The sequence below is a fragment of the Cydia fagiglandana genome, chromosome 26 (assembly GCF_963556715.1).
Source record: "Cydia fagiglandana chromosome 26, ilCydFagi1.1, whole genome shotgun sequence".
Taxonomy (NCBI): domain Eukaryota; kingdom Metazoa; phylum Arthropoda; class Insecta; order Lepidoptera; family Tortricidae; genus Cydia; species Cydia fagiglandana.
In genome coordinates, this window is record NC_085957.1 from 6691225 (window position 1) to 6718413 (window position 27189).

Here is a 27189-nt window from a genome sequence, read left to right on the forward strand (position 1 = left end):
TCAATCAGATGATAAAGTCGAAAAGTGGTAGACTACTTTCTTGGCTGACTGTACCCGTACCATGAGTTTTGCTAACGTTCTGCATCTTGCACATTTGCTATATTCTGTCCCCCTTATTCATAAACGTTTACTAAAGTTGACAAGCCGATAATAATCGTTTGTCCCTTTCCGACAGAAAGGGACAAACGATTATTATCGGCTTGTCAACTTTAGTAAACGTTTATGAATAAGGGGGTGTATCTTTAGGTATTTAAATAAAAGTAAACAAAATCTACCCTCAAATGGTTCCTTAAGCCAGTTGAGGGTAGATGAAAACATACATGATCAAATAACGTAGGTTAAAGTCAGGTCGTTCAGTGATAGCTGCAGGCGTTTTTATATTTGGTTGGTTAACCAATGAATGTTATATTATAAAGGATAGAAAGATTTGGATCTGAAGCCGGTTGTGGAATACCCATCCTTGAAGATTAGATTTCTCTTCTTTCTACCGCACAACTGTTTTTTAAATACTTTTAAAATTGTATTATTTAGTGTAAATGTGTTATAATATAAATGATAACTACCCAAAAATGTACAAATTGTTTGTTTACTTTTATTTATATAAATACCTAAAGATACAGAGTATTATAGTTCGTTTTTTTAGCATTAGAAAGAACTTGCAAGAAGATGAGCGATCTTGACACGTCTTTTAATTGAAAAACGCTTTTTAAAAATCAAAAACTATTACTTATGAAAGCAGAAGAATATAAATGATCGTATTAGATTCATAATTGTTACATATTTGCCGTAACTTATTTTTCAAATGTGTTTTTCAATTAAAAGACACATCAAGATTGTTTACCTAATTTTATTTTTTACCTTTACCTAAATTTAATTTCTAATGCTAAAATAAACGAAGTATAGATGCAGGCGTTTTTATATTTGGTTGGTTAACCAATAAATGTTAAAGTTATAACTACCCAAATATGTACAAATTATTTGTTTACCTTTATTTCAATACCTAAAGATACAGAGTATTAGTAACGGTCGAGCAATTTACTACGAATTAAGAATTAATAACAAATAGTCACGGCGGGGACTTTAACTTGGAATAAACTGTATACTAATGACGAGCGCTGGGAATCTGTGATTCATTAATTAAAGCAATCAACTGGTTTTATAATTATAGAACTGGTTATTGTTCTACTTATAGGAGTTATAGGTACACACAGCAACACTCCTAAATGTACATCGGTGGACCTTATAACAAAAGGCATAAGGTATAGTCCATTTTTTTTAGCATTAGAAAGAACTTCGCAGAAGTTCGCTTGTAGTTCTAAATCTGGCACTTTTAGCGGTAAGAATTTGAAGTAAATTATATGTATTGACCATGCTACATTAGATAATTCAATAATTATTAACAATTAACGAGCCTAATAAAAACTGCACGCTTGCTTCTGCGGAGTTCTTTCTAATGCTAAAAAACCGGGCAAGTGCGAGGCGGACTCGCGCACGAAGGGTTCCGTACCATAATGCAAAAAAAAACAAAAAAAAAGCAAAAAAAAAACGGTCACCCATCCAAGTACAGACCACTCCCGACGTTGCTTAACTTTGGTCAAAAATCACGTTTGTTGTTGTATGGGAGCCCCATTTAAATCTTTATTTTATTCTGTTTTTAGTATTTGTTGTTATAGCGGCAACAGAAATACATCATCTGTGAAAATTTCAACTGTCTAGCTATCACGGTTCGTGAGATACAGCCTGGTGACAGACGGACGGACGGACGGACGGCGAAGTCTTAGTAATAGGGTCCCGTTTTACCCTTTGGGTACGGAACCCTAAAAAAACGAACTATAGATTTGAGGGTAGATTTTGTTTACTTTTATTGAAATACCTAAAGATACAGACTATAGTACTAGATGTAGATGTGCAAGTTGTGAAAAGTTTTAAAAATTCGGAGAAACAATCGAAGGCCATAGAAAATTTCGTAAATAGGAAGTGTCATTCCCCTTCTAAAATACCGAGAAGTTTATAGAGATATTTCCGTGCGGGAAATTTATCAATTTTGGAAACTTTCCATCGACAGATCTGTAGAAGAACGTAACGATACGTTCGAAACCACAAGATGAATAATTTTCAACAACAACTTTTTTGCGGTTATGTTATATTATAAGTATAAATAAAAACCTAGTGGATAGTGTTAGATAAGATAGTATAAGTAGCCATGCCACCAAGTAGAAAAAATATATTTATTGTAAATTATATGACCATATGGGGGCTCCATACGCACGACAGCTTTTTCAACGCGCGTTAAAAAAGCGCTTGAATCTGTCCGCACTCTAAATTCGATTTAACGACCATGGCTTAAAGTCGACAATCCAACAACGTTTGATAAAAAACGCCACCGCAGTCGTGTGTATACATACATGGATATCCATTTGTGTCATTCAAACGCTTTTTTAACGCGCGTTGAAAAAGCTGCCGTGCGTATGGGGCTTACAGGTATATATATCCAAGACAAAAAAAATTGTATGTCGCTATTTTTTAATAGCCTAGGTAGTTTCCCTTCTACTATTGTGAAATGACACTAACCATCGACCTAGTTAGACACAAATTTGTAAACCGATTACGCTTATCTTTTACCTGTTAGGTAATTTCGTAATTAGTTATACATTAGTTGTTTTAACGGTGTACAAAGTTAAATGTCTGGCCGCAATCAGACGAACGAAGTGGTTAGCGATCGGCTTTTTAAAAATTGCCTGAATGTTTCCAGAACCAAAAAAATGTTTCAAAAAGTGCTCTTAGAAGTTGTTTATAAGATCACCCAAAATTTCAGTATAAGGGCGTTTTCACATTGGCCGACCCGATATCGGATAAAACTAAAATGTACCTATGCTTTTTTCGATATTTCTTTTATCAGCTAAGAAATCTGCATAGCAAAGAAAACACACTCTAACATCTGTCTTTCCCGTAGGGGCCACGTGCGCACCATGGTTCCATATTTATCGCTTGTCACTATGCCCGTCACTTTCGCACTTACTATTTAGAACGTGACAGGCATGGTGACAAGCTATAAAAATGTGTGCTACCGCCGCTGACATCCGATAATCGGATAGATCCTTCCGATAATTTTTTATTTCAGTCATAAAGCCTGACAACAGTTTATTTAACCCTGAGATAGTGTCGCTGCAAACAGCTTACGTATGGCAATAATGTGCGTACGTCATGTATAGTCGGGGTAGTGGGCATTTGCTTCATGTTGATACTCGTATAATGTCAAAACATTGCTTAAAGAGAATTCGGTTCTTTCAATTTACCTATTCGTCAAAATCTGATTCTAAATATTCAATATTTATATATTCTTCGTTTTCTGACTCTGACGAAGTCTGATTTCCATCAAATGTCGTGTCGCTTTCAGGACCACCAACCTCGATTATAAAACGTTCAGTTTCCAATTCGATTATAGGATTTTTATCGTCGATCTACATAAACCTTAAATGAAATATTAAAGTTTAAATCAAACAACTAACCAGTTCAATAAAACCGCACTATAAAATGTCAATACCGGTCATGTCAACAACCAACTTTAAAATATTGTTTATTAGAATGCTATGTAATCCTTCGTCTTTTTTAGTATTTGATTGCATTCACTACAATTTTCTTCACATCTTTGGTATTTTTTTTTGGCATTTTTGTAATAAAACCGTTTATATTTGAATATATTCGTACATATTTTCCGTTTGTTTACATCGGTGACATTCGATGACATCCAACGTTCGTTGTCAAAGAGTAGGTACTTGTTGCCAGTAAAAGAAATTAGTACCATTGAAAATCCGCAAAATGGCGAAGGTCAAATAAACTGTTGTCAGGCTTTAATTTTTGATAATTTTCGTTTGTGTGCGTACCTATATGTGTAGGCATAATTCTTGCCGCGCGGCCCGACATCATGGATGTAGGATTCTACATCCGTTATCGAATAGGACAATGTGAATACGCTCTTACGACCTTCAAACCTTCAAGAAAAGGCGTACTCCCATTTTGATGGACGGCAACGCACTTACAACTCTGGTGTTGCAGGTGTCCATGGGCGACGATCGTCGTTTGTCTCCTATATCATAAAGGATGACTCACGTTAGACCGGGCCGTGTCCGGGCCGGAGCTTCCGGCGCTTCGTTTTCTATGGAAAGCATCACGTGATCGCCTGTCATGTCATAGAAAAGTAAGCGCCGGAAGCTCCGGCCCGAAATCGGCCCGGTCTAACGTGAGTCATCCTTAAGGGTTCCTAGTTCACTACGGAACCCTAACAAGTTAATTCCGTAAACATCATTTGCTTGTGGTTTACGCGGCCTCTTTGCGGTGGGACACCTACAACTACATTCATACAATCATGTTTATGTAGTTCATATGACGTGGAATAATAGTTATTCACGATACAAGTGCGGAAAAGGAAATTCGAAACGAGTGGCGATACATTAAAACACGACCGAAGGTAGCGTTTTAAATCTACACTAGTTGCGTATTACCTATTCGCACGTGTATCGTACCAAGTTTTACAGTACATATGGCCGTTTAAACTTTTGACATCGCACGAAAAGTGCAAAAGTGCTATTTTACGCACTAGTGCGAGAAAATAGGACCATATGTACTGTAAAATATTGTATTATGATGACGTAAACGTACTGGTGCTCAACGCGGTCCCAGTACGTCATCTTGTAACTTAAGTCATTGTCAATAGAGATGACAGCAAGGTGTCATCTATTGGGCACTAGCGTGTCGAGCACTCGTACGTTTACCTTACATGTTTATGTAGTTCAGATGACGTGCAATAAAATATATAATGTTAACTATATTTAACACCATTTTTTGCTGCGATGAGTTCCGGTTGGATAACAATGAGAGGCGAAATCCCACCCAACCTACTTAATATACAACATTATAATGTAACGGGTCATACACTGATTCAAGTTTGAACTCCTTTATTCCCACGTAAGATTTAAGGTGACAGTCCATTTCCAACGACAGCTGGGCCCAGTTTTATAAAATTACAAGTTACAGGTTACAAGAGTACAGGCTACAGGCACCTGTAATGCACTGTGAACGGCTACAGGTGTTTTATAAATACACATAAATTATTACAGTTGTAAAGAACCACGGTCAATCTCGATTACATGTGAAATCTACAGGTGTGAAGTACATCACTATTTAAAAAAAAACGTCTGTCATAGATACTCGGTGCTCTACTAAATGATGTGTTTTTGTTTGCTGTAAAATATTAATTACTGGAAAAATGGCCAGAAATGAAGGAAAAATCGAGTGGGAGAGCGGCGATCCATGCCAAGGATATACTTTTTGGGCCGTTTTCAGATTCAGATTAAGTTAGATTTCATGAAATATTTACCTAATAAGAAAATAACATGTAAATAAGTACTCTTTCACATTTTTACATGTATCGTTTCGGTAGCGGCTCAAAGATAAATACGCTGTGTATCGAAAATTATGAATAGTACACTTTACCATAATGTGAATGCACTATAATACTTAAATAAAGAGACGAATGCTAATAAATCAACGACAAAATATATCGGGAATAATCCCTTTCCATTTCCAAGTAGATAAAATAAAACGAATCGTCAATAAAATCAGTATCAAACATATTGTCACTATATTTCCTATTTACTATATATTACAGATACATTAACAAAAACTAATAAGGTCAGTGCATGGAAAAGTATGCATGCCCTGGCACAATCGTTGGCGTTGGTGCTTAACAATAAAGAGTAAAGTTTAAAATCTCTCAGAAAACCAGTCTACAAGTAACTGCTGTTGTGCTGTTACAGGACTCAAGACGTATGTAAGTTTTTGTTACAAGTGTACCAATCTACACTTGTAATTTACAATATTTTTATAAAACGCTTGTTCGATTATGAGTTTAAAACTATAAAACTCCCGTATTTTCATCTATGGTTGAGCTACAGGCACTTGTACCTGTAACTTGTAAAATTGTAACACAGTACTTTTATAAAACGCAAATTGTAAAAAACGGAGCAAGTGTTGCCAGTAAACGCCTGTAAACTTGTAACTTGTAACTTTATAAAACTGGGCCCTGCACTACTGTTCATTTTACTATGGAAATTGACAATGACAGCGACGCGTTCAGTACCGGTAGTGAAGCTGCGGTTAGAAATGGAATGTTACCATTACTTTCTGTACCATTTCGTACCTTAATCGTCACAGTGACAATCAATATATGAAAGTCGCTATAGTCGCACCAATAAAAGTCTGCAGCGGATTTGATAGCCCACGCAGTGTATATAAGTGTTATTTATACGTCATAATTTCATAGAAGTTTGACGTTTAAAATGACATTTGCACTACGTGGGCTATCAAAATCGCTGCAGACTTTTTACGGACTAACTCTAACTCCAGAGACCTCATACTGTAGGGTATTATAGGTATACTGTACGTATTTAAAAGAAATTATTTTACACCATGCATGAAATAAAGCACCAAATAATTATTAGAAAAAATTTGTAGTTATTTTTAAACACAAGTTCTATTTAATAAATCGGATAGAAATATAAAAAGTAGGTGAGTTGACCGTGACGTCACGATGTAATGTTTCATATAAATTCCATATTAGCAAATCGTTTTGACAGTTGTAATCCTGGCTCCTGGTCCACCACCACCACTGGTGGTGGTGGTGGTAGGGTGGTGGGTCCTGGTTCGAATCCTGGTAAGGGGTCATCCATTAATTACGTCACACCAATTTCTAGGTTTTTTGACCCCTCCCCCCCCCCTTGTCACACTTGGTCACATTTGGCAAACCCCTCCCCCCCCCTAGTGTGACGTCACATTTTTTCTACGAAATCGCCAAATCGAATTAAGTAAGTACCTAAGTATTATTAATATTCTATCAAAATATTTTTGACGATATAAATATTAGTAATTTTATAACCCAAAACTGCTTAGGAAAGAAAATTAAACGATTAAAAAGTATTTTCGTTTTAAAAACTTGTTATTTAAATGTACAGCGAACTAAATAATTTAAATAAATTTTCGGTTACTGATGAAGTTAAAGTGACGTCACAAAGTTTGTGTCTCCCCCCTCCCCCATGTCACAATATGTCACATTTTCTTGACCCCCTCCCTCCCCCTAAACGTGTGACGTAATTAATGGATGACCCCTAAGGACATTTATTTGTATGATGATACAGATATTTGTTCCAGAGTCGTGGTTGTTTTCTATATACATATGTAAGTATTTATATCGCTGTCTGAGTACCCACAACACAAGCCTTCTTGAGCTTACCGTGGGGCTTAGGGCAATTTGTGTAAAAATGTCCTATAATATTTATTTATTTATTTATTTGAAAAAGTAACTGATTTAAGGCTTTTCAACGCCGTGTCAAACACAAAAGCTGCCACGTCACGAAATATCAAAACTTAAATTGAACTTTATGCATATGCACGTAGGTCTGTGTTGCTCTGTCGTCTGTGACAGATTAAACGGTCTTTGGTCTTGGACCTCCGGTGCGGATATATCGGTCATTGGCGTGCAAAAGGTTAAAAATGTCGTGTGTTTGCGTTGAGTTTGCCTAAATGTGTCCAGAACCAAAAAAAATGTTTCAAAAAGTGTTCTTACAAGTTCTTTATAAGATCACCCAAAATATCAACTTAGAACAGGTATTCTATTTCCAGACTGGACCTTAAAGATGACGTCGAACGTTGGTCGGACCGCGCTTCTGCTGTTTTTGGTGACCTCTGCTACCTCACAGTTTTATGGTAAGGAGTTTATTTTATTTTTATTTAACATTTTAAACGAGGCCCATATTACAAATACCTTACAGACTAACATATATATGCATTTTATATAAACTTAAAAAACTAAACACTATTTAGGCGACAAAACGGCGGGGCTCCGTTGATCATCTGGTCTTGTGTCGGAATCGGCAGTTTGCCCCGGAACCTCCGAAACACACACCTTTCGGCCAGAAAATCAAATATGGTAATGGTAACAGTATTGTATTTTCATTTTTATTTAGTTTTTTACATACCATACTGGGTCAAACAGATCACTGTGTTACGTTCTTTCCTGTAGACATACACAAGAGTTAAGGGCTATAAAGGTTAATTTTCATATTTAACCCTTACCCACGTAAAAAGGTCCTCCTTTTATTTACAGAACTATGATAAAATCATTACTTACATGCCCACAAGCTGTTAACTATTGCCCACAGGAGAGAAAACTAGCGTGTTCGCGCGAACTGTACATTTTTCTCTCCTTTTTACGTGGGTAAGGGTTAAATAAGAAAATTAACATTTATAGCCCTTAACTGTTGTGTATGTCTACAGGAAAGAACGTAACACAATGATCTGACTATACTACTTACAGTAAAAATCTAAACTTACGGCATACCTATTACTTATGATTTGAAAAAACTGTCATTGGGACCATCATTGTCAGCGACCACCACGCAAGAGGTAAATAATGCTAGGTAGAACTCTTACGGCCCCGACACTATCATGGATACTGACATTACTTTGACGGAATGACGTTTTTAGTGATAGTGTAGGGAGTGCCATGAAGGAATGACGGCAAGTAATGAAGTTTTCTCAAACATGCAATGAAATATTGATGTTATGTTCCTTATAATAGGCTGCGAAGTATGACGTTTCAGGTGCGGCTAGGACAAAAGGTCGTTAATGGAATTTCATACACATCTTGCAGGCCTAGGCCGGCAAAGTCCTTTTTTTTAATTTTCATTTCACAGATATTTGTGACAAAGCATCGTGGCATTCATCCATTAAAAAAAACTAGAGGCAGTATTTGCTTTATGGTTCGTAATGACACTCTGCCACTACGCCTATAAAAAAAAACAAAAAACAATGTTTGCTATAATTTGCAGTTTTATTTGTATAAAATCAACATGAACTTAATAAATAATACATTCTATAATTTTATAATTTTAAATTATAAATTTAACTACACAAATAAAAACATTTAAAATATTTCATCTAAACGTTAGCGGTAGAAAGGTCTACTCAAACACGCGTAGTTATATTTTTTAAATTGTTATGGAGGTAAAGTTGAAAAATATTCATTCTGTTTTATTGGATTTATGGTGCGTTGTTGATTTTTTGACTTTAATATGAGTTCCGACGAAATAATGAAATTAATATTAATTGTAATCGTAGGTGTTGGAATTGGCAGCGTAAGCAGAATTGATTTTAAATAACTTGCTGCCTCTGCCGCCAAGTCAAAGACGAAGTATGTATATATTATGGTTGCTGATGGCAATTTTATTATTTGAGAAACTAAGAAAAATGGCTTACAGTTTATTAGAAACAGTTTTGTGGCATATTTTAAGTGAATGTAACTACAAATTCGTCAACACTGTGGAAATTATACTTATTTACTCCATGCATAAAGCAACGATGTATGTGAAACATGATATCAACATAAAACACTATGTAAACTTATGTGACAAAAACGACAGTCAGACGGATACAAGGCGAAAAAATCAAAGATACGTGAAAACATACGGGTAGTAAAAATACACGACTCGTGTAAAACATACGCGTGATTGATATAGGTACGTGTTGGTTATATTTTGGGTGTAGTTTACTTTTAGTTTTTTCTATAAATAAAACTTGGGTTTCGTGGATTTTTTATTTTATTTATTTCATTGCATGTTTGAGAAAAGCACTATACATACCTCGGCGGGAAATGGGGTTGCCCGCGCTCAGACCTATCCGGCCTCGCTTCGCTCGGCCGTCTATATGTCTTCGGCCGGCAACCCCTTTCGTCCCGGCCTCTGTAGTAATGTACTATTATTTATCTGAATACTAAGAAGCCCTGGGCCTTGGAATGGAAAAGGTTAAGGGTTAAGGCAGACCTCTGACATTTATATTAACTTCATTATCGATCAACGAAAGCAATCCATATTTAGTTCGATATGAATCGTTCACACATCACACAGTTAAAAGACCGTAAACCTTATTTAAAACATATCAGGTTCCCCAATTATCAGTTACCCTTCGAACGCGACGCCTGTCCGGACATTATTGTCAGGATTTTTTACCTTTTATCCGGATTGCGGCCAGACTTGGCAAATGTCAGGATTTTTAGGAATGAACTCATAAAAAAGCGCGAGGAGGGGGCTGCGGGGTCAGGCGGAAGGAAACGGAAAGACAGATCCACGATGTACACCGCAGAGCGCAGCGCGCCGCCGGGGCGACGTTGAAACTACGCCAAATCTCGGTCACAAGAAATGTCAGGATTTAGGGTGATGTCAGGATTTTTATCACATTTAATTCTTCCATATGGCAACCCTATGCGCGGCGCGTCACCATGAACCTTGTCGGAATTCGCGAAAGTTAATAACTGGGATGTGGCCGCGAGTCAGTTGACGTTATTGACGGTCAAAGGATGTTGTTAGTGACTCATGCGCACTCATGCACTTCTCACCACTGTCGTTTTTTGATAAATTTCCTTGATCAATTTCCAATTTAAGAGGAAGGTGGACGACCGCGCTAAAAACCTCGCCTTTCCGTACAAACTAGAGATCCAAAAGACTCAAGCCTATTTTTATTTAATTTTACTAATTAAATAGAAATAGGCTTTTACCCTTTTAGGCGTCAAGAGATGAGGCGAGCCCTAAAAAGAGCTAAAAGGCTTGAGTCTTTTGGATCACTAGTACAAACTACAAACGTAGCTCTCATTTTCCTCTCTGAATAAGTATTAACATTATAGAAAATATTTTTACACAATTTGATGTGTATTAACTGACTATTAAGGTAATAATGGATCAATCTAAAAAAAAATATTTTATAGTACAATAATGCTCTTTGGTTTATTTATTATTGGTATAACCAATAAAATAATAAAGTAAAAGCAAATAAGAACTCGTCCGTAACAGGGGAACCCCGGGTAGAACATATTAGAAACACCACGAAGCCGATTCTTACTTTTAAAATATTATCTTAATTGGTTAAGATCATCGCTTATATTGAAATAGATTGATCGGGTATTGACATGGGGACAGTTTATGAACTGTACATAAAGTCTGTATCTTTAGATATTAAAAGTAAACAAACAATGTGTACATTTTCGGGTAGTTATAATATTTATTAGTTAACCAACCAAATACAAAACCGCCTGGATCTGTCACTGAACGAGCTGACTTTAACCTACATTATTTAGTAATGTAATGTTTTCATCTACCCTCAGCTCTGTCTTAAGGAGCCATTTAAGGGTAGATTTTGTTTATTTTTATTTAAATACCTGAAGATACAGACCACATACAGAGTAATTACAGACTATAGGGGCAGCACAGGAGTCTTAAGGAGATATGAAGTGTAAATGTCAAGTTTAAGATTCAGATTTATGTCAATAGATGGCAGAACCTACAACGCGCAAGTGACATTATTGTTTTCGTTTTAATTTGTGACTAATGTTTTTGCGGCTGCAGTTTAAAATCAACCTTCGTGCATTACCACAGGGTTCACAATGACCCGCCGCGCACGACAGGCGTGGCGTTCATAGGGTTAAGTAGTTTAAAGTTTTCGATTCAGGGGGCCAATTTTAGAATTTCGACCGCTTTATTTAGTGTATTTCGTTCAATAATATCTCCAGTACTAGGCATTTAAATCCTACTAATAGAATTGAAAACGAGTGGTCAATACCACTAGATTCTCAATTTCTATCACTCGTATTTCAAAAATTTGCATTTCGCCGTTTTCGACCGATTTTCGAGTGACGAAATTGAGCGATCGAAGTTCAAAAATCGGCTCCCTGGCTACAAATGCTACAAAAGCGAGGGAACTAACGCGCAAGATTCCTTCATAATCTGTGTCGGACGGTAGAAATAAACAGATATCAGTAACAGATTAAAATAAGATTTATATAATTCGAAATGTTCACTCGAGTCTCCATATTTATATAAACACGCCATATTCCCTGCGTCATCGTTGTAATGGTGATTTTATGCAAACAACCGGTAAAGTGTTATTTTATTGCATAACACGATAATGAGTATACCTCAGGCCTCAGGCAGGAAGCTAGATTCTCCATAGATATATGCTATTTATATCATATTGTTTACTAAATAATATGTTTAGGTATATGAAAACATTGCACTCTTGGTTTATACACAAGAAAAAAAACCGGCCAAGTGTGAGTCGGACTCGCACACGAAGGGTTCCGTACCGTGGCTATGACATGGGGTTCTTCAAGAAGCAGGTATTTAGGGTTCTCAAAAGACTGCAACGCATAATGGCTCCTCTATACGATGTGCCAAGGCCGGCCACTCCAAGGGACGCATTTATGCGTTAGAGGGAGCAAGTGATATTGCTATTTCATTTACCGCATGGCTGCGTCCCTTGGAGTGGCCGGCGTTGGCCCATCGTGTGGAGAAGCCATAAGTGGCTCCTCTTTTGTTGCTTTGCCCCACCCCCCCCCCCCCACATCTGGCGTCTTTCGAGCGTCGGCGTCTACAATTCTATGGCGCAACTGCGCAGCTACGTCATTTTCCATAGCGCTGACCAGACGCCGACAGACGCCGACGCTCGAAAGACGCTAGATGTGGGGGGGGGGGGCTTATGTCCATGGGCGGCGATGACTGCTTCCCATCAGGCGGCTCGTCTGCTCGTTTGCTTCCTATTATATAGGCCCTTTTAAAAAAATACCTAATCCCATAGGTGCATATCTCCCGGATGACCTTACATATTTAATTGACATTACTCTCAATGCTAAGGGTTTCCACCTATCCAAATTCTTTGTCCAACGTGTATTGCGTCTCACATTTTGCTTTAATGAGAGAGAGACACACTGTCATTGGAGAAAGGAATTGGGCATGTGGAAATACCACCCCAACATATTGTTTATTTTTCTTTAAATTTATCTTAAGGGGCCCAATGATTAACAGTCCGCCGGACGGTATCAGCCTGTCAGTTGTTCGGAACTGTCAAAATTTTGTTCTAACTGACAGGCCGATGCCGTCCGGCGGACTGTTAATCAGTGGACCCCTTTAGGTCTTAGGTTAGGGTTTTATAATATGAATATTAATGTAAAATTTAAAAACACTTACAAAACAATAAAAAATAAATATGAACACATTGTTTTTTTTTATTACAGATTTCTTTCAAGGATTCAAACCATTCGCAACGAATCAACCTTCATATGGATCAGAGTTCACAACACGAAGACCCGAGAAAACATACAAACAGACAACTAAACGGGAAGAAACCACAAAAAGATACGAAATTGATCTCTACAATAACCCGTTTCTACCACAATTCAATTTAGACAGAAACCAAAACGACTACAGAAGAAAAAAGAATATAACTACCACTACATTAAAACCTAAGAAGAAAACTACTATACGTACAACCAACAAAATACCTCAGAATCTACAAGAATATAATAATAATAATATATACGATGGAAAAATAAACGACGTGGGCGATTATTACACGCAAAAACCAAATTTTAATAATAATTATTATACGACAGAAACCCCGTTCAATAAAGGGGTTAGGCCTGTAGTTACCAACGGGCCTCCTATAACGAACAGGCCGGTAACGAAGAGGCCTAACTATGGGGTTAACGCGAGGCCGAAAGACGAGGATTCTATAGCGTTTCCTGATGATGATGCGACTCCGGAGATAATTATTGGGCCTGATGAAGATTATATGAGTAATGTTGAGAAGAAGAGGTATATAGAGCTGGCGGAAAGAAGTAAGTACATATTTACCAAATAACTAAAAATTATATGCTTTTTACTTTCGTTTTAAAAAAATCTAAACTCTCTTGAGAATCAGAATAATTATATAGGTACGAGTAATAGTGTATTCTAATGTTTATAATATTAGAGACGTTCGTGTTGTCTATATCTGACGCAGATTTAATTAAGATTGATTAAAAATAAATAGGTAATTAAAGTCATTAACGGGTCAATCGCGATTAAATTTCACTATTTTACCATTTTTCCGACGTTTCAGCCACAAACAACACAAAGAACATACATGCGTTTTGCATGTGTAGAAAACGCGAGAGCTTAAAGTGTTACACTTAAAAAAATATTTATAAGGTAAAAGTAGGTACTAGTGCTCGACGCTGCACTAATATATATTCGACATGGGCACATGACATAAAGTCAAAGTAATATCTTAGGTTAAGATTTTTCTGTATTCAAATTTAATTCTTGTCACTTTGCCATATAGTGCCCATGTCGAATACTAGTGCAGCGTCGAGCACTAGTACTTCTACCTTATACCCCATTCAAACAAATTTTGCTGAATTAAAAGCATAAAGTAAGTTTATCATGTTTTCTATATCATTTTCAGAATGCGACGAGTACAAGGCATTAGGCACAAAGGCAGTTCAAGCCATCCCCCTTCTGCCTCGCCCTGAGCCGGTTCAGATCAACGTGCGCAAATGCGCACCCACCACGGTACCTCTGGTGGTGGGGGGCAAAGTGGTAGACATACAGGAGTTCCCACACATGGCGCTGTTGGGATGGAGAAAAATACAGGTGATTTATTTGAGACAGACTGCCGTATTCGAACTTCAAGATATTCACAAGAGACGACACGTACAAGATCCATTATAGATAGGTTATAGTTTAAGATATCAACTAGTTCTCTTTTGCAGCGCAATTCGGGCAACCAATGTCACTTTTACGTTAGATAGAGTAAGATATCTATTACATAGATGTGAATTGGATCTCTAAGTCATATCCGGTGGAAATCGTTCAAGAGTATCTCCAGAATCGCGCAAATGTCAAATTTGACAAGTTAGATCTTAAACATATCGTTATACTATCTTGGTGTTGTCTAAAAGATATCTAATAGATGTCTATTTCAAAATCCGAATCGGGCCCAGACAATTATATGGAGGACAGTCTTCTGATTTAGATAGAATAGTGAATTTCTGAAGCGCTTGATATTACTCCTGGGGCCTCTTCACCATGGTGGTACTAACAATTGATATGTTAGACCCACTTGCACCATCCCACTAACCCGGGGTTAAGCGGTTTAACCGTCAACGTCAACCTAGTGTCAAATTGTACTGGTAACCATGGCAACTCCAGGTTTAACCGTTTAACCCCAGGTTAGTGGAAGTGGGCCTAAGTAACTCGAAAGGTACATGATTTGAACGGTGTAGAAACTCATGTAGGTTAAGGTTCTTATCCCAGTCCACCGTGTGGCAGACTTTCCGGCTTCTTAATGTAGTTATGTTACAATATCTTAACAGTTTGATCTTTTCCCCAGGCGGCTGGCTACGCGTGGAAATGCGGCGGCTCTCTGGTCAGCGAGCAGTTCGTCCTGACTGCTGCGCACTGCTCGTTTCAGGACCGGGACAACACCGTTGTTAAGTAAGGAACTATTCTCTTAACAGATCCTTTCTCCAGGCGGCTGGCTACGCGTGGAAATGCGGCGGCTCCCTGGTCAGCGAGCAGTTTGTCCTGACTGCTGCGCACTGCTCCTTTCAGGACCGGGATAACACCGTTGTTAAGTAAGGAACTATTCACTTTAACAGATCTCTTCTCCAGGCGGCTGGCTACGCGTGGAAATGGGGCGGCTCTCTGGTCAGCGAGCAGTTCGTCCTGACTGCTGCGCACTGCTCGTTTCAGGACCGGGACAACACCGTTGTTAAGTAAGGAACTATTCTCTTAACAGATCCTTTCTCCAGGCGGCTGGCTACGCGTGGAAATGCGGCGGCTCCCTGGTCAGCGAGCAGTTTGTCCTGACTGCTGCGCACTGCTCCTTTCAGGACCGGGATAACACCGTTGTTAAGTAAAGAACTATATATTCTCTACGTATAGCATAGGCATAGCTGTGATTGATATTACAACACATTGTGTCAAAATATTTTCAAAAACCTTCGTCAACTTAAAGTTTAAATTTAGACTATTATGAATTTCCTGCCATACCTTTAGAGGATTTCAGGATATGATGGAGTAAATCAAATGCCCAAATACATGCAAAATCACACACACTTATCACTCTCTTTTTGACATAGGCACAGAAAACGTACCTAATAATATTATCATACGGTAATTTTACTCCATGTTCGAGTCGAAAGTGTCTTTGAACGGACCAATCACGGAACGGGACTTAGCTCACCTCGTCCCGCGCACCCCCGCAATTTTGGCATCATCGGTTGCATTAAATAATTGCTCTAAACTCGGTCTAGATGATTCCTAGTCTATGATGGCGTGTCGTGTCTGCCCTGTAACATTAGGCATAAATACAATCTTGATATCTATTTGTCCCAGCGGACCTCCCAGCGCGGTTCAACTCGGCTCCTCGTACCTGGACGACCCTGGAGCCCTGGTCATCAAGGTCGCAGCCGTCATCAGACACCCCAAGTATAAGCTACCAAGGTCATACTACGACTTGGCGCTTGTCAAGCTAGTTAATGCTGTCAAGTAAGTGCCTGTCTCTATCTAATGCCTTTAGCAATTTGAGCAATTTTTGTTTATATGTATACCTATACCGGGTGTGGCCTGTAACATGAGCAAATAATTAAAACATAGATTGTACTCCTCAAACGGTGACACTTTTGTTCAACAACTTTTAAAATTATGAAATATTTAGACTCCCTATTTTTCATACAAAATTTGCCCTAAGGCACAGTAGGCCCGGGCCTAGGGCGGCAAATTGTGACAAAAAATTCGCTGGTAGGTAACAAGAAATAACTCAAAATGTAGTCAATATTATAGGTGCCTTGAAAGGGGCGGCTACAGGGCCTGGGGCCTAGGCCGGCAAAGACTGCAAATCCGCCACTGGCCATCGCCACGCCATATCATTGTGATTCACGTTGCTTGTCACGCCTTAACCATAACAAAATTCGCAATACATTGAGTCTTTAAACTTTAAAGTGTATTAATAATCAAACCACAAGTTATTTTTAAAAGTCGCTGAACAAATGTTGGTCAGTATGAGAAGTACAGCCTACAGTTTAATTTTTTGCTCATATTACAGGCCACACCCGGTATATTTCGGGGATCTCGGAAACGGCTCAAACGATTTCGATGAAATTTGCTATATCCCCATATAGTCTTTATCTCTGGGAAATCGCGCATTTTTGATTTTTTATATGTTTTCCTCCTATGCTACCCCCTACTATAGTTCATGCACTGCACGTTCCCTATACCCCCACACGTACACACTCACTGCACGTTCCCTTCCCTATACCCTCACAGCCCCACACATACACACTATAGAACTGCTATAGTACATTTCGATGCTAGTGCGGAAGGTATGTCATTACTTCACGAGTACCGAGATATCTTGCCACGAGCCGCAGGCGAGTGGCAAGACTCGGGACGAGTGAAGAATGACATTTCCGCACGTGTATCGAACGACGTTTTTTAATACAGTTGCGAAAAAATAAGAAAAACATTGTTAATCGTACACTAAACAAAACTGGTAACAGTGACAGCTCGGTTAGACGTCGTCTTTAAGTATATTATATCTATGGGCGTTTAGCAGCTATTCCGTTCCATTCAGTCAACTTATTAAGAACGGAATTTTCAATATTGAATATTAAAAAATAAACGTGTTATAATGATTAAGAGGTAAGTAATTAAATATGAAATATGTAATATTTTTCGTATTCTTACATTAACGGTAGGTTTTTATGCTGATTACGACGTTTAAAGGAAACTAATATTAACACTCATCAATAAGTAGTCGTGAATTGGAACAAGTATAAATTTAAAAAAATTGGAAAAGTAAAAAGCACTAGTTCGAGATAACCAACTTTCCGCACGCTAAACAGCTACGTAAAGTAGCACTTTTTGAGCAACTGTATTAAAATAGTACATTTCGATGCTAGTGCGGAAGGTATGTCATTACTTCACGAGTACCGAGATATCTTGCCACGAGCCGTAGGCGAGTGGCAAGACTCGGGACGAGTGAAGAATGACATTTCCGCACGTGTATCGAACGACGTTTTTTAATACAGTTGCGAAAAAATAAGAAAAACATTGTTAATCGTATACTAAACAAAAGTGGTAACAGTGACAGCTCGGTTAGACGTCGTCTTTAAGTATATTATATCTATGGGCGTTTGGCAGCTATTCCGTTCCATTCAGTCAACTTATTAAGAACGGAATTTTCAATATTGAATATTAAAAAATAAATGTGTTATAATGATGAAGAGGTAAGTAATTAAATATGAAAATGTAATATTTTACGTATTCTTACATTAACGGTAGGTTTTTATGCTGATTACGACGTTTAAAGGAAACAAATATTAACACTCATCAATAAGTAGTCGTGAATTGGAACAAGTATAAATTTAAAAAAATTGGAAAAGTAAAAAGCACTAGTTCGAGATAACCAACTTTCCGCACGCTAAACAGCTACGTAAAGTAGCACTTTTTGAGCAACTGTATTAAAAAAATCATTTTGGTCTGATTTTGGTAGCTTTCTTTTTATTTGTAAATACTGTACTTATAGCAATGCACCGAGGAGACGTTTCTTAAGTTGCGAAACTTCTATGAAGAATATTCTCTGGAACTTAAATTTAATAAACAATCTGATCGTGTCAAGACCGACGTACACACATGCCATTTTAAATATTTCGCCTGCCTGCTTTACTGTTATGTGGCGTGTAATATTATATATTACACAGAGAACTTTCTAAGTTTCTTTCATGTAATTTCTCTGAAATTTCCGAGAGCATTTCTGCAATTTGTACATTGCTATGTACTTACCTAAATCAGGACTTATACAGGGTGTTTGGTACATCGTTGGCCAAATTGAAACGGCAGATAGGTTGAGTCATTTGCTATCTTACCAGGCCTAGAAATTTTTAATTTTGCGCACGAATATTTTTTCAGCTCTATGCCAGTTTTTCGTAAATTTCAAATTTTTACTTGCGCAGTAGTAAAAAAAAACATTTTTTTTTAAATTAAAAATTTCTAGGCCTGGTAAGATAGCAAATGACTCAACCTATCTGCCGTTTTAATTTGGCAAACGATGTACTAAACAGCCTGTATAAAAATCTGTTTTTGAATTCCAGGTTCTCTGAGGTGGTGAAGCCAGCGTGCCTGGGTACCGCCCCAGCGGTGGGCAAACCCATTATTGCCACTGGTTGGGGCCGCACTGAATATGGTAAGACAAAGTGACCGGCCTCTGGCCTAGTGGGTAGTAACTCTGCCTGCGAAGCCGATGGTCCTGTGTTCTAATCCCAGTAGGGGTCATCCATTAATTACGTCACACGTTTAGGGGGCGGGAGGGGGTCAAGAAAATGTGACATGTTTGTGGCATGGGCGAGGCAGTCACAAACATTGTGACGTCATTTTAACTTCATCACTATTCATCAGTAACCGAAAATTAATTTATATTTTTTTATTCGCTGTTCATTTAAATAATGAAGTTTTGGTTTTGAGGTAATTTTCGTTCCTAATTGGTTTTGTGTTATAAAATTATTAATATTTCTTAAACAAAATTGCCTAAAATGTGACGTCACACCAGGTGGGGAGGGATTTGCAAAATGTGACCAAGTGTGACAATGAGGGGCGGGGGGGAGGGGTCAAAAAACCTAGAAATTCGTGTGACGTAATTAATGGATGATCCCTAAGGGCATTTATTTGTGTGATAACACAGATATTTGTTCCTGAGTCATGGCTGTAATCTTTGTATATAATCGTCGCCTAGCATTCATAGTACAAGCTTTGCTTGGTTTGGGGCTAGGTTGATTTGCGTAAGCTGTTCCCTTCCAGGAGGTGACCAATCACTGGAGCTCCGTAGTGTGTCTCTGCCAGTTTGGGACATAAACCGATGTCAGGAGGTCCTCGGGACCTCGCGCAAGCTGCCTCAGGGACCTTCGAGCGACAGCCAGATCTGTGCTGGCGAGGAAAGGGGAGGGAAGGATACTTGTCAGGTAAAATATCTCCCTGGCCTTAACGCTTTTTTATATACTACGTTGGTGGTCAAACAAGCGTACGGCCCGCCTGATGGTCAGCAGTCTCCGTAGCCTATGGACGCCTGCAACTCTGGTACATGTGTGTTGCCGACCCTAACATCCGTACCCTCGTTGAGATCCGGCAGCCTTAGTCTTAGCCTTAGCAGGCTTGGCTTGGCTCTTGGCTGGCAGAAGCCTGTGAGTAAATGCCAAATAATACTAGGCCCTACCTGCTCATAGTGTTGTGTTCCAAAACACAACACTATGAGTAGGGTCTAGTGTTGTTTGCGGATTTCAGTGCGCCACTCCGGTGAGGGTTTAGTAGGTAGGTTCCTCTCCTTCTTTCTCAAAAGAAAGTAGGTGAGAGTCCCACAAGGGGAGATATGAATAAAATGGACCCACATATCAGGACCATGCTAACATCATTCCCACATCTTCTAAAAAGCTTAGGATCTTTTGCACCACAATCGTCTGTCACCGTTAAATCGTTCGGTAAATTTTATTGCATAGATCTCTGCTGCGTGACGTTGATCAGTCTGTTAACTGTGGTAGGTGCCAGGGATGTTGCGAATATTCGCATCCGCATCTGCATCCGCGGAACATCCGCATTATTTTCAATATCCGCATCTGCATCCGCATCCACATAAAATCGATGCGGAGCATCCGCATCATGCGGATGTCGACCAAGTCGGTAACAGGAACGTATTAGCGGCGGCGCCGGCGGCGTAAGTGCTAGGTCATTTCGTCATTATATACATATAACGAAATCGTCTAGATCCCAAAAAGTCGGCCAAGTTACTGTTTATTAAATAAAACGCACATATATATTATTCTTGTTCAAATACTAAACGTTAATTTTTTTTTTATATAAAAAATGTTAAAAATGTGAAATTTGACGTTATTTAAGTAACAAATCTTGACATCCGCATCCGCGGATGTCAGGCTATAAATATCCGCATCCGCGGATGTCAAAAAATCTGCATCCGCAACATCCCTGGTAGGTGCAACCACACCGGCGTAGGTACCCAATGTTGGGATTTGGAGCGCCACCACTTACCGTATTAATCTATCATTTTACTGTAGAGTGTACTTTCTCTGTATCCAGGGTGACTCCGGTGGACCCGCTCAGCTTCAAGAGGACTGTATCTGGCGTGTCGTGGGCGTGACGTCACTAGGCAGGTCCTGTGGCGCCGCCGAGACCCCAGGCCTGTACGCCAAGATCCAACGCGCCTTCGTGGCCTCTCAGATCTTCGGCTCTCAGAAAATCAGGAATTATACCAACAATAATCAGAATTATGGAAATAATAATAATAATGGCAATTCTGGAAATAATAATGCCAATTCTGGAAATAATAACAATTTTGACAATAATTATGGGAGCAATAATAGACAGGACAGCGTTTATAATGAACGGCCAAATAATGCCAACTACAATAATAGACGACCACAAGGTAATAGTCAAGATAATGCGCAACGTCCTGATAGAAATGTAAATAATTATTCTGGAAGTCAAGGTGGTGTTAATAATAGAGAACAGGACGACTATAATCGAGGTAGACCTTATAATCAACAAGATTATAATAATTACGATACACAAGGCAGTAATAATAGACCAAGTTACACAACAACAACGCAAAAACCAAATAGAGGCGTTATTTCTTCAGACTATAATAATGGTAATTATAACAATAAACAAAATTCACAAAATTATTATACCACTCGAAAACCTGTTAGGAATAATAATTATGACAATAGTAATTATAATTCACAAAATTATGGAAGCAATAGTCGGGATCAAACAAATTATAATAGAAATGATAATTATGGATATAATAATCAGCCAACACAAAGAACACAGAATAATTATAATGACAATAGACAGTCAAATGTTGAAGATTATACGATAAATAGACCATGGTGGTTAACATGAACCACAAAGCTGTTCTACCGCGTGGTAGATGAAAATAAGTATTAAATTAATGTTAAAATGTATTGGAAATACTCTAAATTTATTGTTTAATTTGTAAATATAAAATGTACACTACCAAACTTTTGTTTTATTTATTACAAGAAAGCTATATCACAAGAAACAAAGGAATTAATAAAAATGCGAAATCGTATACCTATATATGTTGATTGTTTTAATGTTTAGTTTATTTAGAGGTATTTTTGATATTGCTTTTACCTGTAGCGGGCTGTACTTGTAAATTACTCATTTATTGAAATTTTAAGGGTCATTAGATTGGGGTCTTTAACAATTAATCCATGCTTGATAGTTTCTTAGTAAACATCTTTGCTACCTTCAATCCCTTATGTTCTATCACTCTATGCCTCTGTACTTCGCACGACTTGAGATTCTTGTGACACACCAGACATGTAAATATGAATTTCCTTTTCATTGATTTCCTTCTTTTATTCACTTTTATCAGTTCTTTACTATCTTCTTTACGCGTAAATATTTCAGGATGATTTCTTTTAACGTGTTCATTATGATACTTCTGTTTAGAATATACTCCACAGAATGGACATTTTCGCGCAACACATTCGTCTATTAAACCTTCGTCAATCTCATTTATATTATGTACTCGCATATGGCTTGCAAATGTTGGGATATTGGTAAATGTACAACTGCATATATGACATGTGAATACGGTGTCACGTTTTTTACTCATCTTATCCTTTAGTTTTGATGATATTATGTCTGTATTGTGACATATGTACAGATTAAGTAATCAGGCGCCGACTGAATGTGGGTAGGTTTATTTTTCTCTCTTTTAATAAATCCTATACCGAACGGACGTGTTTCCTTGGTGGCATCAGCTCACTCCCTATCCTGGCCTGGAGGCATATTTTTCAGTGGCGACGGGACTGTGATCTACGTGTGGAACATTTTAGTGTTGTGGTTTAGTACATTGCAGTGAATAAAAACAGTAATAATGGCAGTCGGAAAGATAGCACCTTTCGATATGGACAAAGATTGTTGGGACTTATACGTGGAGCGTTTGGAACAATATTTTATAGCGAATACAGTGAGTGAATCGGTTAAAGTGGCTACTTTAATTACGGTGGTAGGCAGGGACGCGTATGAACTTATGGTTAATTTGTGTACGCCGGCCCGCCCGGCAACAAAGACTTTTGATCAGTTGAAGGCCATCATGAAATCGCACTTGCAACCTAAACCTAGTGTATTAGCAGAAAGGTTCAAATTCCGACAACGACGCCAAGCAAGTGATGAAAGCATAGCGGAGTATGTCGCGGCGTTAAAAAAAATGTCAATGACTTGCAATTTTGGCGCGGACTCATTGCAAGACAATTTAAGGGACCAATTTGTTTGCGGTTTATCGAAGGATGTTATACGACAGCGACTATTCGCAGAGGAGGAAATCACGTTCGAGAAAGCATTCAAATTAGCCGTAACGATAGATTCGGCCGAGACGGAATCGGCGGTTATGGAAAAGCGAGTAGACAACCATGGAGGAAGTACGGGTGTCTACCAGGTGGCCTCGAGCTGGGGGCGAGGGAGCCACGGTAACGGTGGAGCCGCCGGGGGACGGAAGGTCACGGGGGCTACGCGAGGCGGGGCAGGCGCCGGGCGCGGCGCGAGCGGCCGCGGCGGACGACACGGGCCGGGCGCCGCGGGCGCCGGTCGGGGGCGCGGCGCGTACGGCAGCGCAGCTGGCTGCAAGACGTGCGGCGGCAGTCATGACTCCAACACGTGCAAATTTAAGGCGTACGTGTGTCGGGTGTGCAACCGAGATGGACATCTGAAGAGGATGTGTCCGAGACTACGCGAGGAACAGCTGTTCGCGTTGTATGACGGAGGCGCGGACGGGCAGGTGGCGTATGACGACAGCGAGGGAAGTGACGAGGTAGTTACCTATAACTATTCTATTGCTTTAAAGGACTTTAGTGCGTATCCGCCATATGTATTATCAATGAAGGTTAACAAAAGAAATATAGATATGGAAATTGATACAGGTAGCTGTATTTCTTGCATTAGTTACGATTGTTACATAAAAACTTTAGGAAATTTTAAATTACAGCCGAGTGATGTCTCAATGCGATATTATACCGGGGAAAGGGTAATACCCGTAGGTAAATTATGCGTGAATGTACAATATGGTAAAGTAAACAAAGAATTAGATCTGTATGTAATTAAAAGGGGCATGACGAGTTTGTTAGGTCGACAATGGATTCATGAACTCGGGGTAACTTTGCCCGTGTCAGTGCCATGTAACAAATTGGACAGGGAAAATATTGGCCAAAAATTTGATGAAAATGTGTTCAGTTCCAGGTTTAAAGAAGTATTTGAAGACGGTTTGGGGCGGTTCACGGGCGGCAAGGTCGGCTTCGCACTGCGCGAGGGGGCGCGTCCGGTGTTTCTGCGCGCGCGCCCGCTGCCGTACGCGCTGCGCGAGCCGGTGGAGCGCGCGCTCGATCAGCTGGTGCGCGACGGCATCATCACGCCCGTGCCCACCTCCGACTGGGCCACGCCAGTCGTACCGGTAATGAAAAAAGATGGGACTATTCGTTTGTGTGGCGATTTCAAATTGACACTAAATAAATGTTTGCAAGTGGATCATTTTCCAGTACCTCGAGTAGATGATTTGTTGACAAAATTGCATAAGGGGGATAAATTTTCGAAAATTGACTTATCGCAAGCGTACGCGCAATTCGAATTAGACGACTCAAAACAATACACCGTAATCAATACCCACAAAGGCTTGTTTATGTATAATCGTTTAATTTATGGCTTATCTTCTAGCCCCGGTATATTTCAAAGGAAGCTAGAGCAGTTGTTTGCGGACTTGCCGACAGTAGGCGTTTTCTTGGATGACATTATTATAACTGGTTCCGACGATCGGGCTCACTTAGAAACCCTCACAGAGGTATTTGAGAGGTTACGGAAATATGGGTTAAAGGTAAAAAAAGAAAAATGCACTTTTTTTGCGCCGTCAGTGACGTATTTAGGTTTTGTCATTAGCAAAAAAGGTGTGCACACGTGTCCTGAGAAAATAACGGCCATTAAAGAAGTAGGGGAACCAAGTAATGTGTCGGAACTTCGCTCGTTTTTAGGTCTCATTATGTATTATGGCAAGTTTGTACCTAACGTGAGTACTATTTTAGCACCACTATACAGGCTTTTACAAAAAAATGTTAATTTTGCATGGGACGAAAATTGTAGGTCAGCGTTCAACAAAATCAAACAAATGTTAATTTCAAGTCCCATTTTAGCTCATTACTCGCCACATTTGGGCTTAGTTCTTACCACAGATGCTAGCAGCGTAGGGGTAGGCGCGGTTATCTCCCATTTGACGCCAGAGGGCGAGCGGCCGATTGCGTATGCATCACGGGTATTGAATTCGGCGGAGAAGGCGTATTCCCAGATTGAACGCGAAGCTTTGTCAATAATATATGGTATTAAAAAATTCCATCAATATCTCTATGGTAGAAGGTTCACATTAAGAACTGATCATAAACCTTTAGTCTCCATTTTTGGCGATAAGTCAGGCATACCGGTAATGGCAGCGAGTAGGATGCAGCGTTGGGCGGTCATCCTCGCGGGTTACGATTATGACATCGAATACGTGCGTAGCGAGAAAAACGCGGCCGACGCACTATCTCGTTTGCCAGTAGGATTACGTTCCGAACAGGAAAACGATAAAGGTAATACACGCGAAATCACTTACTTGAATTTTGTTCAAAATTTCATGCCAATTACAAGGAAGACTTTGTGTCAAGAAATTAGTAAGGACGACGTTCTTAGGAAAGTAATGTTGTTTATACAATCCGGTTGGCCAACAGTTTGTAACGATGAACAGATTAAACCTTATTTTTCACAACGCAACGAATTATACATCGATGCAGGATGTATAGTATGGGGTTATAGATTAGTTATTCCAAAAAAATTGCAGGATTCGTTGTTGAAAGAGGTGCACAGCGGACACATGGGGATAGTTAAGATGAAGAGTATCGCGCGGAGCATTGTGTGGTGGCCGGGCATCGATGCGGCAATTGAAAGCGTCTGTAAAGCGTGTACCGCGTGTACAGCAGAGAGTACGTCTCCGGCTAGGGCGGTGCCACAACCCTGGCCATACGAGTCAGAGGTCTGGTCACGAATTCATCTCGATTTCATGGGTCCTATTCAAGGTGCCTCATTTTTGGTGTTAATTGATTCGACCTCGAAATGGATTGAAGTTTTTAAAATGTATAAAACTACTGCCGCTGAAGTTATTCGCGTGTTACGGGAAACATTTGCGCGTTTTGGGCTACCAAAAGAGATTGTATCAGATAACGGGCCCCCGTTTTCTAGTAAGGAGTATGAGCGTTTTATGACTTTTAACGGTGTTAAAATGACATTTGCACCAGTATACCATCCCTCGTCGAATGGGGCCGCAGAGGGGGCAGTTAAACTGTGCAAACGAGTAGTTCGGAAAGCTTTGCGCGACGGCGTTGATGTAGACGCAGCGTTACAGTCATATTTATTGTCTTACCGAAATGTAGACCACAGTACAACCGGCACGTCACCAGCGGTTCTTTTACAGCGTAGGACATTAAGGTCTCGTCTTGATCTATTGAAGTGTAGGAGGCAAGTAGAAGAGAAGGTTATTCAGAGTCAACGTAAACAAGTCGAGTATGCGGGAGGTACGTCTAGACAGTTCGATATCGGAGAGAAGGTGTGGGCACGTAATTATACAGGAGGGGAAAAATGGATAGGAGGGAAAATTGAACAAAAAGTAGGATCTCGCAACTATATTGTAGGTAGGGAAAATGGTCCACCCATCAAACGACATATCGATCAGCTCAAAACTAAGTGGGCTAGCACGATCGATGTGTCAGTACCAAACTCTCCGATTGCGGTAGAACCACCAAACGAATTCCCTACAGGTACGACGGCGGGAGAACCAGAACCGGTAACAAGCAATTCGGAGTTAAGGGCCGCGGCCGTGAATGCTCCACCGTTGCCGGTTGCACCGGCCGCGCCCCCTACATTGCCGGTTCCCGTGGAGGGCCCCAAACCGATCCGCAGTAGGAAACCCGTTAAAAGGTACGGGTTCGACTTCGATTAGTGTTTAATGATTTAATCCTTATTAAGCTATGTACGCATAACTGTAAATATAGATTTAGTGGGGGGGTGTGACATATGTACAGATTAAGTAATCAGGCGCCGACTGAATGTGGGTAGGTTTATTTTTCTCTCTTTTAATAAATCCTATACCGAACGGACGTGTTTCCTTGGTGGCATCAGCTCACTCCCTATCCTGGCCTGGAGGCATATTTTTCATTTA

General features: G+C 39.5%; 2 protein-coding genes across 2 annotated transcripts in view; both read left to right on the forward strand.

Moving 5' to 3' along the window:
* LOC134677484 (serine protease Hayan-like) overlaps window positions 1-21949 on the forward strand; it is a 57999-nt gene extending 36050 nt beyond the window's left edge. The window contains exons 2-9 of the mRNA XM_063535966.1: window positions 7678-7761; window positions 13115-13717; window positions 14326-14513; window positions 15253-15356; window positions 16260-16412; window positions 19016-19107; window positions 19719-19879; window positions 21006-21949. Of these exons, the coding sequence (XP_063392036.1) occupies window positions 7692-7761; window positions 13115-13717; window positions 14326-14513; window positions 15253-15356; window positions 16260-16412; window positions 19016-19107; window positions 19719-19879; window positions 21006-21830 (2196 nt within the window). The 5' untranslated portion in view covers window positions 7678-7691 and the 3' untranslated portion in view covers window positions 21831-21949. The remainder of the gene's footprint in view (window positions 1-7677; window positions 7762-13114; window positions 13718-14325; window positions 14514-15252; window positions 15357-16259; window positions 16413-19015; window positions 19108-19718; window positions 19880-21005) is intronic.
* Window positions 21950-22836: 887 nt separating this feature from the next.
* Window positions 22837-26970, forward strand: LOC134677337 (uncharacterized). The gene is made up of 4 exons (XM_063535772.1): window positions 22837-23741; window positions 24195-24405; window positions 25816-25957; window positions 26789-26970. Exons 1-4 carry the CDS (start codon window positions 22837-22839, stop codon window positions 26968-26970), a joined length of 1440 nt encoding a protein of 479 aa, XP_063391842.1.
* Window positions 26971-27189: the final 219 nt, after the last annotated feature.